Below are 15,526 nucleotides of genomic sequence, written 5' to 3'. Positions count from 1 at the left end.
TTACGATGATAAATACTATCAAATGGACATATTGCATTGCACTTTTCATTTTATTCTGGCACGAATGCCATGTATGTGTTTTTAACAGCTCATCCTTTGGAAGTGTTGGTGAGTTTTATTTCGTGATCAGAATTATCCGGGTTGGATGAGATATGTTTAGCTGCCATTATGGCTGTCTAATTGAGATACCTACTAATTGCAGTAATTATAGAGGGGTTTTCCGTAGGAGCGTGCAAAAATGTAACAGGACATAGAATGTGTTCCACTGAAGATTTTGAGGCAGGGAACCTTGGGTCGGAGGTGCCAACTTAAGGAGATATGGAAGTAAACTTGTCTGCCGCTTTGTCTAACATTGCTGTTTTCCTGCTTATTTACAATTACCATGCTTACAAGTTTACTCGTACTGTACTGTTTATTTACATGTACATTCTTTATTTCCTGCAAGGAAACAAGGAGGACGAGCCTGATTACTCATCGGTCATGATGCAGGCTTTGTTTACTTTACTTGCCCATAAGGTGGCGCTGTTGTATTTATGAGGGTTGAATGAAAAGTAAAGCCTCCACCTTAGTTAACTGGGTTTGGATGGGAATATTGTAATAAATAAAACGCAGAAATATTCCTTAGAATGTGATCTTTAATTATCAATATTCACTTTTCCACATAATCACCAGCCAATTGGATACATTTCTGCCAACGATGAACAAGTTTTCTGAAGCCATCACAGAAGAAGTCGACACTCTGGTTCCGCAACCACAGTCTTACAGTTCTCTCAACATCTTCATCAGAAGCATAACAATGTCCCCGCAGATCGTCTTTCATTATCGGGAACAGATAGAAGTCAGACGGTGCTAAATCTGGATTGTATGGAAGATGCCGTACGGTAGTGAGATTCAGTCTCTGAAGTTCTGTGTGGTGGCATGTGAAGTGTGTGGTTTGCCAAGGAAAGCAATAATGTGACCCACACGTTCTTGTAAAATGCCGAATGTGCTTGCAATTTCCCTCTGAATCATGCGACAATCGTCCTGAATCTATCTGTCAACATTTTGCTTGAGAAACTTGGTGGTTGCTGTCACAGGACGTCCTACTCTTTGTTTGCCACGCAGGTCAGATGTTCCCGCCTCAACATCTATAAACTTGCTCACCCAACGACGCACAGTACTCACATCAACACAAACACCATAAACTGCTTTCATTATCTGATGAATCTCCTTTGGGGTGACACCTTCTGTTGTCAAGAATTCAATGACTGCACGTTGCTTAAATCGCATTGACCGGGTCTGCGCAGGATTCCATACTTTACACTGTAACAATACAACCGTTCAATGCTAAGGCTTCCCGGCAGATGGAGCTGTAGAGACGAGGCTACGGAACAAGCCAGTACCTGCCACATACCAATGCTGCCAACTGTTGAAGAGTTACGAAGGTAGAGGCATTACATTTCAGTCAACCCTCGCACATTGTCACATGACACAACGTGCTATGAATCAATGACAGACCCATTCATTACTCAGTATATTCAGAGACATACAGTGCAATACAATGGAGCAACACCGGTACGGTTTCGCAGAACTGTGACATGCACCTTGTGTTTGGAGAAGTACGTTGCAATGTTCTCGCTGCTGAAAGGCTGTACAGGAAACGATTTCCTAATAGGCATCATCCGTCACGACAAGTGTTTATTTCTCTCGATCGACGAATGCGGGAGACTAGTTCATTGGAAAGAAGAAACAAGGGATCTGGCAACATCAGGACCACTCGCACACCCAATTTTGAAGAGGAGATGCTGGAACGTGTCTCAGCGGACCCTACTATAAGTACTCGTCGTATTGCATGTGAAATGGGCTCTGCACACACTAGCGCGTGGCGAGTACTCTACGAATGACAAGTACACCCATATCACCCACAACGAGTCCATGCACTGCTTTTGACTGACTTTGCACCAAGGGTCGCATTGTGTCAGTGGTTGCACTAAGAATGGATTGATCGACTAGATTTTCTCCAAATCATGGTTATTTGATCGTGATGGTATTTCGAGCAGCAGAAATAGCCATGTGTGGGATGAGGAAAATCCTCACGCAGTAGTAGAGTCACATAATCTATTACGATTTGCTATTAATATCTGGACCGGGATTGTAGACGACAATGTCATTGGACCATATCTTCTGCCTAGCTGTCCGAATGGCGTCCGCAGCTCGTGGTCGTGCGGTAGCATTCTCCCTTCCCATGCCTGGGTTCCCGGGTTCGATTCCCGGCGGGGTCAGGGATTTTCTCTGCCTCGTGATGACTGGGTGTTGTGTGATGTCCTTGGGTTAGTTAGGTTTAAGTAGTTCTAAGTTCTAGGGGACTAATGACCATAGATGTTAAGTCCCATAGTGCTCAGACCCATTTGAACCATTTTTGTCTGAATGGCCAACAGTACTTGAGGTTCGTACAAAGAGTTTTACCTGAGTTGCTGGAGAACGTACCCTCGACTCTTCGTGAGATGATGTGGATACAATATGATAGCGAATCGCCTCACTTCAGTGTGGATGCCCACAACCATCTCAATACTGACCTGGATTGGAAAGGGAGGTCCTATTCCGTGGCCTGAGAGTTCAAGTGGTTCAAATGGCTCTGAGCACTATGGGACTTAACATCTGAGGTCATCAGGGTCCCCTAGAACTTAGAACTACTTGAACCTAACTAACCTAAGGACATCACGCACATCCATGCCCGAAGCAGGATTCGAACCTGCGACCGTAGCGGTCGCGCGGTTCCAGACTGAAGCGCCTAGAACCGCTCGGCCACACCGGCCGGCCCTGTGGGTTCACCTGACCCGAATCCCGTTGATTATTTCCTATGGGGATACCTAAACTCACTTGTGTATGAGACCCCAGTGATTATGGGGATGGAGTTAGTTGCCAGAATTGTAGCTGCCTGTGATGTGATTCGAAACACACCAGGGATATTTGTCAGGGTGTGTCAGAATCTTGTTCGCCGATGTCATGCTTGCATTGAGGTTGATGGCCGTCAGTTTCAGCACATTTTGTAAGATACAGTACAGATGGTACGTTCATTGTGTCAATGATGGTATTTGCAGTTAACTGTAACTAATGTAAATAAAAAGGTACACAGTGATGTGATTTTATTCCTATTATTTCCTTAATCTGTCTTCTCCGACCCCAGGTTCCCTATCTTAAAAAAATGGTTCAAATGGCTCTGAGCACTATGGGACTTAACATCTGAGGTCATCAGTCCCCTAGAATTTGGAACTACTTAAACCTAACTAACCTAAGGACATCACACACATCCATGCCCGAGGCAGGATTCGAACCTGCGACCGTAGCAGTCGCACGATTCCGGACTGAAATGCCTAGAACCGCTCGGCCACCGCGGCCGGCTTCCCTATCTCAAATTGATCAGTGGAGCATCTTCTATGTCCTCTTAAATTTTTGCACGCACCGACAAAAACACCCTGTATAGAGCCTGCTTGCTCTGTTACATGCGAAGTCCGATTCGCCAACACGAGTGAGACTGGTGCACTTGAAATATTTAAAACTCACGGTCGGAGAATAATTAACCAAGCCAGCCACTTCTAAATCGTAATATTTCGTGTTCTCAGTATTTGGTCAGAACAGACAGTTTAACATATGTCATAAAAAACGCGCTACATTAGCTACCCTAAAAGGGGCTGCAACTGTAGAAATATTATTCTACTGAATATGCAGTTTTGTTCAAAAATATGTACATTTCAAAAAAATGTTCAACTGTGTGTGAAATCCTATGGGACTTAACTGCTAAGGTCATCAGTCCCTAAGCTTACACACTACATAACCTAAATTATCCTAAGAACAAACACACACACCCATGCCCGGGGGAAGACTCGAACCTCCGCCGGGACCAATGTCTATTTCATGACTGATTGTTTTTCATGTAATCATACAACACGCATGTAGTTAAAAATAACTGTTAGATGAATGAAGAATACATATGCTTTGACAAGCAACAAAACACAATACTGCGATAAAAACTAGTAACGTAAGGACTAAAGAAAATTTTGCAAATACAGTATCCTCATCTACAGTACAATAGCACAAGGTAAGGCACTGTTACACTCATACAACCGTAAATGGTAGTGTAGCATTCTGTAGTGGTACAATCTGTTTAATTGAGTCCTATCCTAGCTAGAGATTTTGTTACTTCAAAATTTATCGTTGTCTTGTAATTATTATTACCTTTTTTTTATACTTCGTAAGAAAGCCACAAGATAGCGGATGTCCACGATAAGGCATGCGTAGTTTGTAGTAGCGATTGTATTGTTGTTTTCAAAGAAATATTTTTCATCAATAACATTATGCTGCACGCGATCAGTATCTGTGATTTGTTTATGTGTTAATCGCAATACATTCAGCTGTAGCTTTGTCCAGTTAGTCTTGTGGTTTTTGTATCGTTAAAACTAGACCCCAGGTTACAACGGCGGAATCGTCAGATAGAGAGACTATCAGATCAAGTACCACAAGGCGAATTCGTCACTGAAAATGTACATATCTTCCCGTTTCAGCAAGTGAGGTAACAACACTCATTATGAACGAAGCTATTGCCGAATCTATTGCTACGACACCAGATCCTATTATGCAAATGTTACAACGAGTAGAAACTATGATAGATGTTATGGCAAAAAATAAATAAAAACAGATAGATAGTATGGCTGGCAAGGAAGATGATCTGGCTAGTGAATGTGTACAAATCACTGAACAGGTTAAAAATCAAACTGAGCAGTTGAAAACCGAAGTTGCTAATCACGTAACCAGGTTTTTACGAGGAGATCTTGAAAATATGAAAACCGAAAAAATAAAAAGCTATTAAGTGTATCCCCGAATCGGTAAAAGAATTAACTGAGAACTTTAATACTCTACAATTAGAATAAAACACTTTAAAATCAACACTTCTGCAAGTAGTAAACAAGTGGAAGATGTGTCTACCAAACACGAAGAGGAGGTAGGTGGGTTTTTAAGAGAGAAAGATGGCCATATCACAGAAAAGTTAGATTCAACGTTAAAAAGGGCGATACAACAAATTATTTCTGAAGTATATGCAGAGCAAAACACTTCAGTGCGGACGGCTAAAAATAAGTTAGATCACATACGGAAGACTTTGACCCAAGATTTGTCTCACAAGGGGAAGCCGCCAATTGTGAAATTCAGATTTGATTCATACTGCGAATAATAAAGCTCATGGCCAGCCGTGTAATGTGGCAATGCACCAAGATGCACTTCTCAGCCGTTGTTGAGAAAATCGACAGTTAAAAGAAACCATTGCAGTGAAATACTCTCTACGATTAATGATTTTCTACAGCGTCATAGCGCAGCGGTAAGCGCTGGGGTTCGTAATCCGAAGGTCGCCGGATCGAATCTCGCGCCATGCAATATTTTTTTATTATTAGTTTTTTGCAATTCAAATATATATATATATGGCCGGAAATTATTACCGACTGCATTCGAACGACTTTGGTCATGCGAGGTCCTCCCGAGCGCATTAAGGAAGCAGAAGAACGTCCTTAAAACGCGGACAACCGGTGTTTCAGTCCTGTGCACTACAGCTATTCTTTGAAGAATTTAGAAGAAGCGGATAGACATTGGTTGGTGTACTCAAAGAGCAAGGACGCTGTGTTCTGATTTTGCTGCAATATTTTTTCGTCATCTACAGTAAAAATTGCAAAGAACGGTATAAGCGACTGGCGGCACGTTGCTTCGTATCTCGAAAGTCACGGGAAGTCTACGGAGCATTTGAATTCACATAAAAAGTGGATCCCATTTACGAGGGACTGAAAAAGTCACGAACTGTCGACGCCTATCATCCAAAGGCTTCTGAATACTGAAAGCGAACATTGGAAAAATGTTCTTAAGCGCTTAATAGCAATAATTCATTTCCTCGGTCAGCAATGTCTGCCTTTGAGTGGAAGTACAGATACACTCTTTCAAACTGACAACGGAAACTTCTTGAAACTCGTTGAATTATTCGGAAAGTTCGACACTGTGATGATGGAGCACCTGCACAGAACAAAGCAAGGTGAGAACAAGGGTCATCATTATCTTGAAAATGAAACACAGAATGAAATAATTCATCTTATTGGATCATCTACAACCAACAAAATTCTATTAATGATGAAATCTGCTAAGTATTACAGTATAATTCTGGACTGCACACCAGATATTTCAAAAGTTGAGCAGATGACAGTTGTGGTACGTTTCGTCCAGGAGACGAAGACTCGACGGGGTACGATGTCCGAATTCAGGAGCATTTCCTGGGATTTCTTCCAGTGCCCGATTCTTCAAGCTCCACTTTGACGCAGGTCGTACTCAAGTTCTTGGAAGATAAAAAAAATTCTATTGTGTAATATGAGAGGGCAAGGATGCGACAATGGTGCAAACATAAAAGGAAAGAAGTCTGGTCTCCAGAAAAGAATTTCGGATATGAACAAGAGAGCATTGAATCTTGTTATAAACGATGCCGCTATGTCTTCTAAATATGCTGTTTCCATGTTTTCGACAGTGAAAAGCGTGTATGACTTCTTCTCGTTCTCCGTTCGACGTTGGGATGTCTTGAAGAAGTATCTGCCTAACACGTCGCTGAAGCCACTGAGCGATACTGGGTGGGAAAGTCGCATCGATGCACTTAAACCCCTGAGGTTTCACACTGGAGGCGTTTATGATGCAGTGGTTCAGATATCAGAAGAATTAGATGGCATGACCGCTCACGAAGCAAATCACTTGCGAATCAAATAAAAAATTACACCTTTCTCACTTCTCTGGTAATCTGGTACGACGTTCTGCTTCACATCAGTGTAGTCAGTAAGACCCTCCAGACCATTGACATAAATGTTTCTGAGGCCATGGAAATGTTTGAAAAAACGAAAGCATATTTTGAAACCTGCAGAACAGAAGAAAACTTTGTGTCTTTCTTGACGGATTCCAAAGAATTGGCTGCAGAATTAGAGCTAGAAGATCTAACATTACCACGGATAAGTGTTTCCCGGCGACGAAGTAAGAAGCCAATACACTTTACCTATCAAGGAAGGAATGAGACAATAGATGACCCACCAAAACGCTATAAGATTGAATTCTACTATTATCTTTTAGATATAGTAACCACATCTTTGGATAGGAGATTCAATCAGCTGAAATCTCATTGTGATTATTTTGATTTTCTCTACATCGACGAGCTGAAGAATGCACATCCTGACAGCCTGGACACAAAGTGTAGAAACTTCGCAGCGATTTTGCAAGATCATGAGTCAAGCGACATTGATGCACTGGAGTTGAGGGAAGAGCTAAAAGTGCTTTCAACGTTGTTGAAACCTGGAATAGGTCCAAAAGAGACTCTAAAGTTTATAGGAAGACAACTTTTGCCCTAATGTTAACATTGCTCTGAGAATTCTTCTAACACTCCCAGTGACAGTTGCGAGTGGAGAGAGGAGTTTCTCAAAAATGAAATCGATATAGACATACCTCTTATCAACGATGAGCCAAACTCGTTTGAATATCTTGCAACAATATCGGTTGAGCACGAGCTTGCAGAGGACTTAAATTACTCAGATCATGTGAAAGAGTTTGCACAGGCAAAAGCCAGGAAGCTTCGATTTGTCTAGTATTTTTTTAAGTTTTTATATTATGATCAGTGTCTTTGTTGTTTACTGTGTTGTTTCTTATTTTGTTCAACATTAAATAGTTATTGTAAATATTATTATTCAAGCCAAATTATCGTTAAATTGTAAATATATTTTGCTTTCCGTTCAACACATTATCTGTTCACAACCAATGAAAAATGTTTATTTACGTTACATGTAAGTTCATGCTTCGTGGGATTAGCCGAGTGGTCTGAGGTGCTGCAGTCGTGGACTGTGCAGCTGGTCGCTGCGGAGGTTCGAGTCCTCCCTCGGGCATGGATGTGTGTGTTTGTCCTTAGGATAATTGAATGGGTGAGTTGAAAAAAGTACACATTCCAAAAACATAAACTTTCGGCAAATAAAAAAAAAACTGTTTTGTGAGAAAACTGGTTGTTATGAAGAAAAATTTACTATTGTGAATGTGTACAATTAAGTGTAGCAAAAACATTGCACATGGCACCTGTGTATAAATATTTGTTATATACCATGTAACTGCATAAATATGTTCAGGAATATGTACCTTTTTCAGCTCAAAGTTTTTAAACACACAAACTTTATCCGAATTTGCGGATTATGCTAAAAAGGTTTCAGAAATAAGCATGTAAAATTATTCAATCTTTGTAAAAAGGCAAAAAAATATATTTAAAAACTGTTGGCTACATATATTTACAAATAAATAATGTTTTCCGATTAAACATTTTTCATTGTTGGACTTTTCATAGTAGACAGTCGTCAATCTTCTTATTCTAGTCGATCAGCAGCTGAAAAAAGCCTTGTTTGAAAAACATTACAAAAAAATATTCTTTTTTATTTTTACTATAATTATTATTTTTAGTTTTATTTAGTAGTATACGATTCATAGCCTATAAATGTTACTTTAAAATATGTTTTTATTCCTCTTACCTTGTAGGTGGAACAGTTAGTCACCAACATCATCTTCATTAATGTCTCTTGTATCTGTGGTTGGCCAAGAGAGTCTTTCATCAAAAAAAGGTCAATGTTCATCTGGGATGTAGTGTTTAACTTTCTGGAGATCCTGCAGTTTCTCTTTCTTTATGGGAACCTTTCCTGTTGGATATGCCTTGGCGTCTGGAATTTCAACAGTGTTTGTTTTCTTCAGCTTGAAGGTCCATTTTATGGGGTTGTCCATATAGGCGGATGTTTCGACAAACCCTTTTGCATCACTTTTGAAGACGAAGTGTCTGTATGTGCTTATTTTGAAAGTAACTGCTCTGCTTTCTACACTTCTAGGCTGTTTCACAAAGTACTGTGGTCACCAGTTCTTGAATTCCAAAAATAAATCACATTGCATAGTAGTCACTTCGAAAGTAGACTGTGTTTTCTTTGCACTACCACCAATCATTGAGTTGTACTGTTCAAGTGAGTACACACGATCATGCGCCGGACTTCACACTTCACTGTGCCAAACATACGATCACATGGCATAAAGCTATGCCCTCTAATGGGGTAATACTGATGTATAACCTTGATCTACTGTTCATGGTCAAGGAGCACAAAAGTCTGCACAGAGCATGATTTCTATTTTGGCCCCAACATGCATCGCTAAATACATGGAGGTACTGCACTTCTTCGGGAATGTGATGTGTGATAAAATCCAAAACAATTGAACATACATCATTTGGCCCTTTGTTTCCCTCACCTTCTGGGTAGGTATAAATATAGGCCTTGTCCTTTTGTATGTCATAAACATTGAAGACATAGAACCATAGTTTTCTAAGGTAAAATACTTCTTGTACAGGCAGCAGTGGTCGTGGCAGGTTTTGCATATAATCGAAAGCAATTCCCATGACATCAGGCCTGGATTTTGATAGTTCTTTTATTTCCTGCATCTTGTTATAAAAACGCTTAGCACGTCTATTATGAACCATTAATTCAGCACATGCTAAACGTTTTGCATTGTCATTAAGCGTGTTTGATTTAATTTTGATCTTCAGGTCTTCACAAGTACTGCAGACATCGACCTGAGGTCTCCCAAATCGGTAACTAAAGTTTTCCTTGAAATAATCCAAGTAAAACTCATGCTTAATTACATTCTTCATGTCAGGAAATTTTTATGTGAAAGGTTCATGCATTTTTGCCACATTAAGTTGAGCATCGAGATATGTGACTGGTGTAGACGTATAGTGAGCAACATGTTTTAGAAATGAATCAATATGTTCATGTACTTTAACTACATGTGAGGCTGGAACAGCATTAGAACGGTTTTCATGTTTACCTCTCATGTCAATAGGGGATTTCCCAAAGGCCAAAATATGTGTTAACCTAATGGCAACTTTGTGTGACACCACATGTAGGCTTATGTAAGCATTATGACATACTTCAACTCTGCTTGCCCCTTTCGTGGCAAAGTACTTGAAAGAGGCCTCATGTGGTTTGGAGTTTTCATTTGATGGCCTGTGCCTTGCAACCTCATACCTCTCAATTACGCTCATTAACAATGTGTCTTGCTCATTCTTAGGTCTGCACTATATAGGGTTTTAATAATGTTCTCCTTTTCCTCAATACAGAAACTATCCATGCATTTCTTCCTACACTTACAGTTAGGGCCAGTTGTTTTGGCTGGAACATGAATGCCTGCTGAAGTTACAAACTCCTCACCACGACTCCTTGCTAACTTTTCCATCTCCCGTACATGTTTTTCTTTGTCATGTCTTCCCTTTTTACGTCTTGGTTCAGCGCTGTCACCATCTGTTGCTGACATTGTTACTTGGTTAAAGTAAACCAAAAACTAATAAACTTCACTAAACTAATTTTGGCACTGATCTTATCACTTTACATTGTAAACATAACCAACATAACCTTAAACAGCTCGCTCATCTGCTACATTACACGCTAAACACATGACTGAGCAGCAAGCACTAGTGCTGTGGAGGGTGTCGCTGACACTAGCATGGCTTTGAGTTGAAGGAGGAACATATTCCAGGAATATGTCCCTTCTTCAACTCACTCGTATCTAGCTATTGTTGGCAAGCGCATTTGAAGTAGAGGAAGATGTTCTTTTTTATGTTCAATGGATGTCGATACATCAAAAGAAGAAAATGGCTATTTCAGTTTAATTTGTGAAATTTGTGGAATGTGTACCATTTTCAACTCACCCATTCAATTTAGGTTAAGTAGTGTGTAAGCTTGATGATCTTAACAGTTAAGTCCCATAAGATTTCACACACATTTGAACGTTTTTGTAAATTGACAAGGCTTATTAAAATTAGCTAGATTACTTCAATCAGGTTTGACTCTATTTTTGAGCTGGTGCCCAGCGACTGTTTTGTACAAATCTGTAGAGAATGTCACCAATCAGTCGCAATTTTTGTTTTTATTTTCCAGACCTACATAGATTTCGGGCACAGTGTGGCTATTCTCAATGGTTTGAGCTATGTTTACATCTGTACCGTCATGCTGAACGTAACTGTCAACATGACGGTTTAGATGTAGGCACATATTAAAAGCTCTGAGACTGGCCACGCAATGGCCAAAACATAGGTAGAGCTGGAAAGTAAAAAAATAAATTGCGATTGATTGCTGACGTAACCTACAGATTTGTTTGAATAAAATCCCACAAACGTTTTGAAAAAAAAGGAGGGGGGGGGGGGGGGGCAATTTAGCAGCTCGCACGGGCACGGGGCGGCATTTGGGCTTGCGCCGGCCCTGATCAAGTCTTATGCATAAATTAGTTACGAATGGATGAGAGTGTATTTCAGTATTTGCTATGTAAATTGGCTTCTCATATTACAAAACAGAATACTCTCTTGAGAAATGCTATATGTGCAGAAGACAGGCACACTGCAGACACTAAGATTTCTTGATACAGGAGAGAGCTCCAGTTTACAACACAACGCTGGAATATAACATTGCACATTAACCAAAATAATTCCAGAAACGTGTGAAGCGATTTATAAAGCACTGAAGGGGGGATAAGTGAAGGTAAATAAATGTGTAGACACTATATAGGCAATAAGAACTATTTTTATCTTTGAATAATTTAATTAATTGAATTAGTGTTGCAACAACTACAAAATTAGTAAAAAGTACGAAACAGATGAAGCGCTTTTTAACTTGTGACATCCAGATTTCAAAAACAAACAAAGTAGAATGGAAAGCTAAGAAAGAACTTTTTATTTTAGAGTGTGATCACATCCTCTATTCCAGCTTGCTGAAAAGCTGCCTGGATGTTTACAGATGTAGAGGTTGATTGCTGTAGCTGTAGTTTTGGACATGAAGTTGCCTGCAGCATATTCCACTTGCCCAATAACACAAATTAATAGCATGCACTGTGCCCCTTGCTCACCCCACACCCTAGTCGAAGAAAGTTTATTAAAAAAGAAAAAAGTCGAAGGAACACACGAAATTTGAAGCCATGTTCACAAACACATTACATAGAAAAAGAAATCCACTACTGTACAGCTACACTATTGATGAAGCTGGAGATATCGTCTGCCATAAAATATCTAGGCGTAACTATCCAAAACGACCTTAAGTGGAGTGACCATATAAAAAAGATAGTGGGAAAAGCAGACACAAGAATCAGATTCATCAGAAGAATCTTAAGGAAATGTAACTCATCCACGAAAGAAGTAGCTTATAAGGCGCTTTTTCGCCCGATTCTTGAGTATTGTTCATCTATCTGGGATCCCTATCAGGTAGGACTGATAGACGAGATCCAACGAAGAGTGGCGCGTTTCGTCACGGGATCGTTTAGCTGGCACGAGAGCGTTACGGATATGCTACACAAACTCCACTGGCAGACGTTACAAATGATTCAAATGGCTCTAAGCACTATGGGACTTAACATCTGAGGTCATCAGTCCCCTAGACTTCGAACTACTTAAACCTAACTAACGTAAGGACGTCTCACACATCCACGCCCGAGGCAGGATTCGAACCTGCGACTGTAGCAGCCGCGTGGTTCCAGACTGAAGCGCCTAGAACCGCTCGGGCACAGGGGCCGGCGCAGACGTTACAAGAGAGGCGTTGTGCATCATGGAGAGATTTACTACTGAAATTTCGGGACAGCACTTTTTAGGAGGAGTCAGACAACATATTAATCCCCCACATCCATCTCGTGTATTGATCATGTGGAGAAAATTCGACAAATTAGAACCAGTACAGAGGCTTACCGACAATAGCTCTTCCCACGCACTATTCGCGAGTGGAACAGGCTTGGAGGGATCAGGTAGTGGGACTGAAAGTACCCTCCTCCACACACCAAAAGGTGGCTTGCGGAGTATGATGTAGATGTAGAGATGTCAAATAGCTGTAGTGACGCCAGTGCTCCAAGCGCTTACATTTCACATTGCAGTGAAGAGAAGACGAACGACTTTAAGGCGAGGCCCTAGATTTGATAATATTTATTTGACGACAGGCGAGATTTGACAAAGTTCCCTATGACACTATCAAATTTTTTGATCTAAATATCTGACATATCTACTTTGACAAAGAAATAGGATAGTGTAGTGCCGGCCTTAAGTCGGAGCTGTTGTTTGAATCATGCAGTTCCAAGCCCAAAGCATTAAAAATCTCCAAATCAAGGATGTTTGTGTTCCTTCAATGCTTACTCCAAGATTTGTGCCATGAAAATAGTAGAACGATACTGAATATGGGTCGTGAATTGTCCTTTCACTTCAATAGTATCATTGCTGTAGCTGCACAGGTGTATGGAGAATTCCTGTAGCTTCCCACCATGAGTGTTAAGAGTCTGTTATATGGGAAGCACAATATGGACATATTAAACATCTGGAACATAGGTGTCGGAGCCTCCTCAACTCTAGGTGAAGGGGGTTCATTTGGGTGTAATTTACATTCATATTGATGGAAGATTGGCATACTTCTTCCTTGTGTTCTGTCTTGCTCCAGGAAGAAAATTTGGCCTGGCGATAGTAAGACTGTTGCTGTAGGTGAGTGATAAAACAATTGCTGCTTGAGGGTAATCATTGCAGGTGACATTCACTGGTCAAAGGCTTGCTAGCTGCAAGCAAATCAGAATGCTGTCAAGACTGCAGCTGGAGTTGAGTTGGGCGAGATGGACAATTGGAAACCGAAGGGTCGTGTAATGTCACCGATGACCATAAAGACTGTTCAGAAGACCTATTGATGGGGAGGTAAAGTGCACAAGAATCATGTCTCTGGTAAGAGATTGTGTTTGAATGTTAACATTGAGAGTTAGTACACCTAAACGAACAGTCACAGGACAAAACCTGTGATTTGGCCTTCCACTCTGAGTAAGATTGTCCAGTACGCTTATGGTGGGCAGCAGCAATATGTACTTGAGAGTTTAAATATTCTAGTAAATAAGTCTTCAAGAGATCATACGGCAGGGCATGGACTCCACTATGGCATTGAGTTGCTGCATTAAGTGATAAACATCCAAGCCTGCACAAGCTAAGAAGAATGTGCACTGCTGGGTGTCACCTGTGATATCTTGGGACAGGAACTGTTGCTCCATTCTCGCACATAGTTTGCCCAGAGATTGATCTTCTGGTCAAACACCTGGAACGAGTGTCTGAATCCTTTCACCAGTGAATCGATGCAGAACAGTGGGTGGACAGCTATGGGCCTGATGTGGTGATGAGTGCCATTTTGTCTGCCATTATCTGTATTGACTGTTGCATGTTTTGGAGTAGCAGTAACACTTTGCTGGTAACATCCAAAAGGTAAGACATGGGGCAAAAATTCACTATCAACGTGTTCATAACATAAGGTTCACACACACGCTGACACTGTCCACTTGGATGTAAAACATGCGTGAAAAATTGGTTCACAGAGAATTTTGGCTCAAAAATGGTTCTGAGCACTATAGGACTCAACTGCTGAGGTCATTAGTCCCCTAGAACTTAGAACTAGTTAAACCTAACTAACCTAAGGACATCACACACATCCATGCCCGAGGCAGGATTCGAACCTGCGACCGTAGCGGTCTTGCGGTTCCAGACTGCAGCGCCAGAACCGCGCGGCCACAGAGAATTTTCTCGTCACCACTAGCTAAGTCTTGTGCTAGTTGAGACACAATGAGAACAACGCTCAGGAAAACAGTATCGAACAATTTTATTGGAAAGTACATAAACAATACTCCTTCTTCTGAGGAAAGTTAATCATTACAATAGTTTGCAAAAGTTTGTGACTAGCACTGAATTTACACAGGTCTGTAATGATGAAACAGTAGAACTTTAATATTCACTCGGAAGTAGAACAAAATAATGCAGAGAAGGTCGACAGATACCAAGTTCCTGGTTGTCTCTGACGCAGGGGCCAAGTCCTGGCGATGGTGAAAGCAGACAATGGCAGCTCCCTCAGTCGGTAGTGGCTAGTGCAGCAAGGCATTGTATGTAGTGAAGGTTCTCAGTGAGGCTCTGACTGAAGAACTCCAGGTGCACTCGGCACCTTACCCAGACCTCGACAGAAGGTGTCTCCGAGTGTCTTTGCACTGCCTTAAATACTCAGGCCATGTAGAGATATTAGATGAATTATTTGTGATCATGTTGCCTATGGAGGCAAACAGGTCTGTGGGACCAGAGACCTTTGGCAGCACTTTGTAAGCCAGCTGCTGGTCTAGATAGTATGTATGACTGAAACTCTGTCATCTGTTGATGTAACCACTTTGTGGTTAAGCCACTGGTAAATCAATGCTGTGAGGACTTCTGGTCTGTAGGGTGTACAGTCAGTACACAACACCTCCTCTCACTTCATACTTATGATACAAGCACAGGAGCCTACCAAACATCAAAAGTTTCACTACCCCACATTTATCCAAGACCCATCTCCATTCCACAGCAGGGTGGATGCCACCTTACCTCTGAGATTTCAAGTTATTCTTACATGTATTATCTTTCTGTGTGAATGGAATATTGAGACACTTAGGGGTCTGG

General features: G+C 41.0%; 2 protein-coding genes across 2 annotated transcripts; both read left to right on the top strand.

Moving 5' to 3' along the window:
• The first annotated feature begins 4,684 nt into the window (after nucleotides 1-4,684).
• On the top strand, nucleotides 4,685-6,327 carry LOC124555929. Its single transcript, XM_047129983.1, has 3 exons — nucleotides 4,685-4,791; nucleotides 4,903-5,173; nucleotides 5,887-6,327. Exons 1-3 carry the CDS (start codon nucleotides 4,685-4,687, stop codon nucleotides 6,325-6,327), a joined length of 819 nt encoding a protein of 272 aa, XP_046985939.1.
• A 545-nt stretch (nucleotides 6,328-6,872) lies between these two features.
• On the top strand, nucleotides 6,873-7,394 carry LOC124555928. Its single transcript, XM_047129982.1, has one exon. It carries the CDS (start codon nucleotides 6,873-6,875, stop codon nucleotides 7,392-7,394), a length of 522 nt encoding a protein of 173 aa, XP_046985938.1.
• The last annotated feature ends 8,132 nt before the right edge of the window (nucleotides 7,395-15,526 follow it).

The sequence above is a fragment of the Schistocerca americana genome, chromosome X (genome assembly GCF_021461395.2).
Source record: "Schistocerca americana isolate TAMUIC-IGC-003095 chromosome X, iqSchAmer2.1, whole genome shotgun sequence".
In the NCBI taxonomy this organism is placed as follows: Eukaryota; Metazoa; Arthropoda; class Insecta; order Orthoptera; family Acrididae; genus Schistocerca; species Schistocerca americana.
This window is presented reverse-complemented; position numbering and strand designations above follow the sequence as displayed.

What these genes read in the sequence shown, in the direction of transcription:
- LOC124555929 (XM_047129983.1), top strand. Translation starts at nt 4,685, where the DNA reads ATGGCTGGCAAGGAAGATGATCTGGCTAGTGAATGTGTACAAATCACT. An exon ending in GTTGCTAATCACGTAACCAG is followed by an intron (nt 4,792 to 4,902) that starts GTTTTTACGAGG and finishes CTCTACAATTAG; the next exon opens with AATAAAACACTTTAAAATCA. An exon ending in ACAAGGGGAAGCCGCCAATT is followed by an intron (nt 5,174 to 5,886) that starts GTGAAATTCAGA and finishes AATGTTCTTAAG; the next exon opens with CGCTTAATAGCAATAATTCA.
- LOC124555928 (XM_047129982.1), top strand. Translation starts at nt 6,873, where the DNA reads ATGGAAATGTTTGAAAAAACGAAAGCATATTTTGAAACCTGCAGAACA.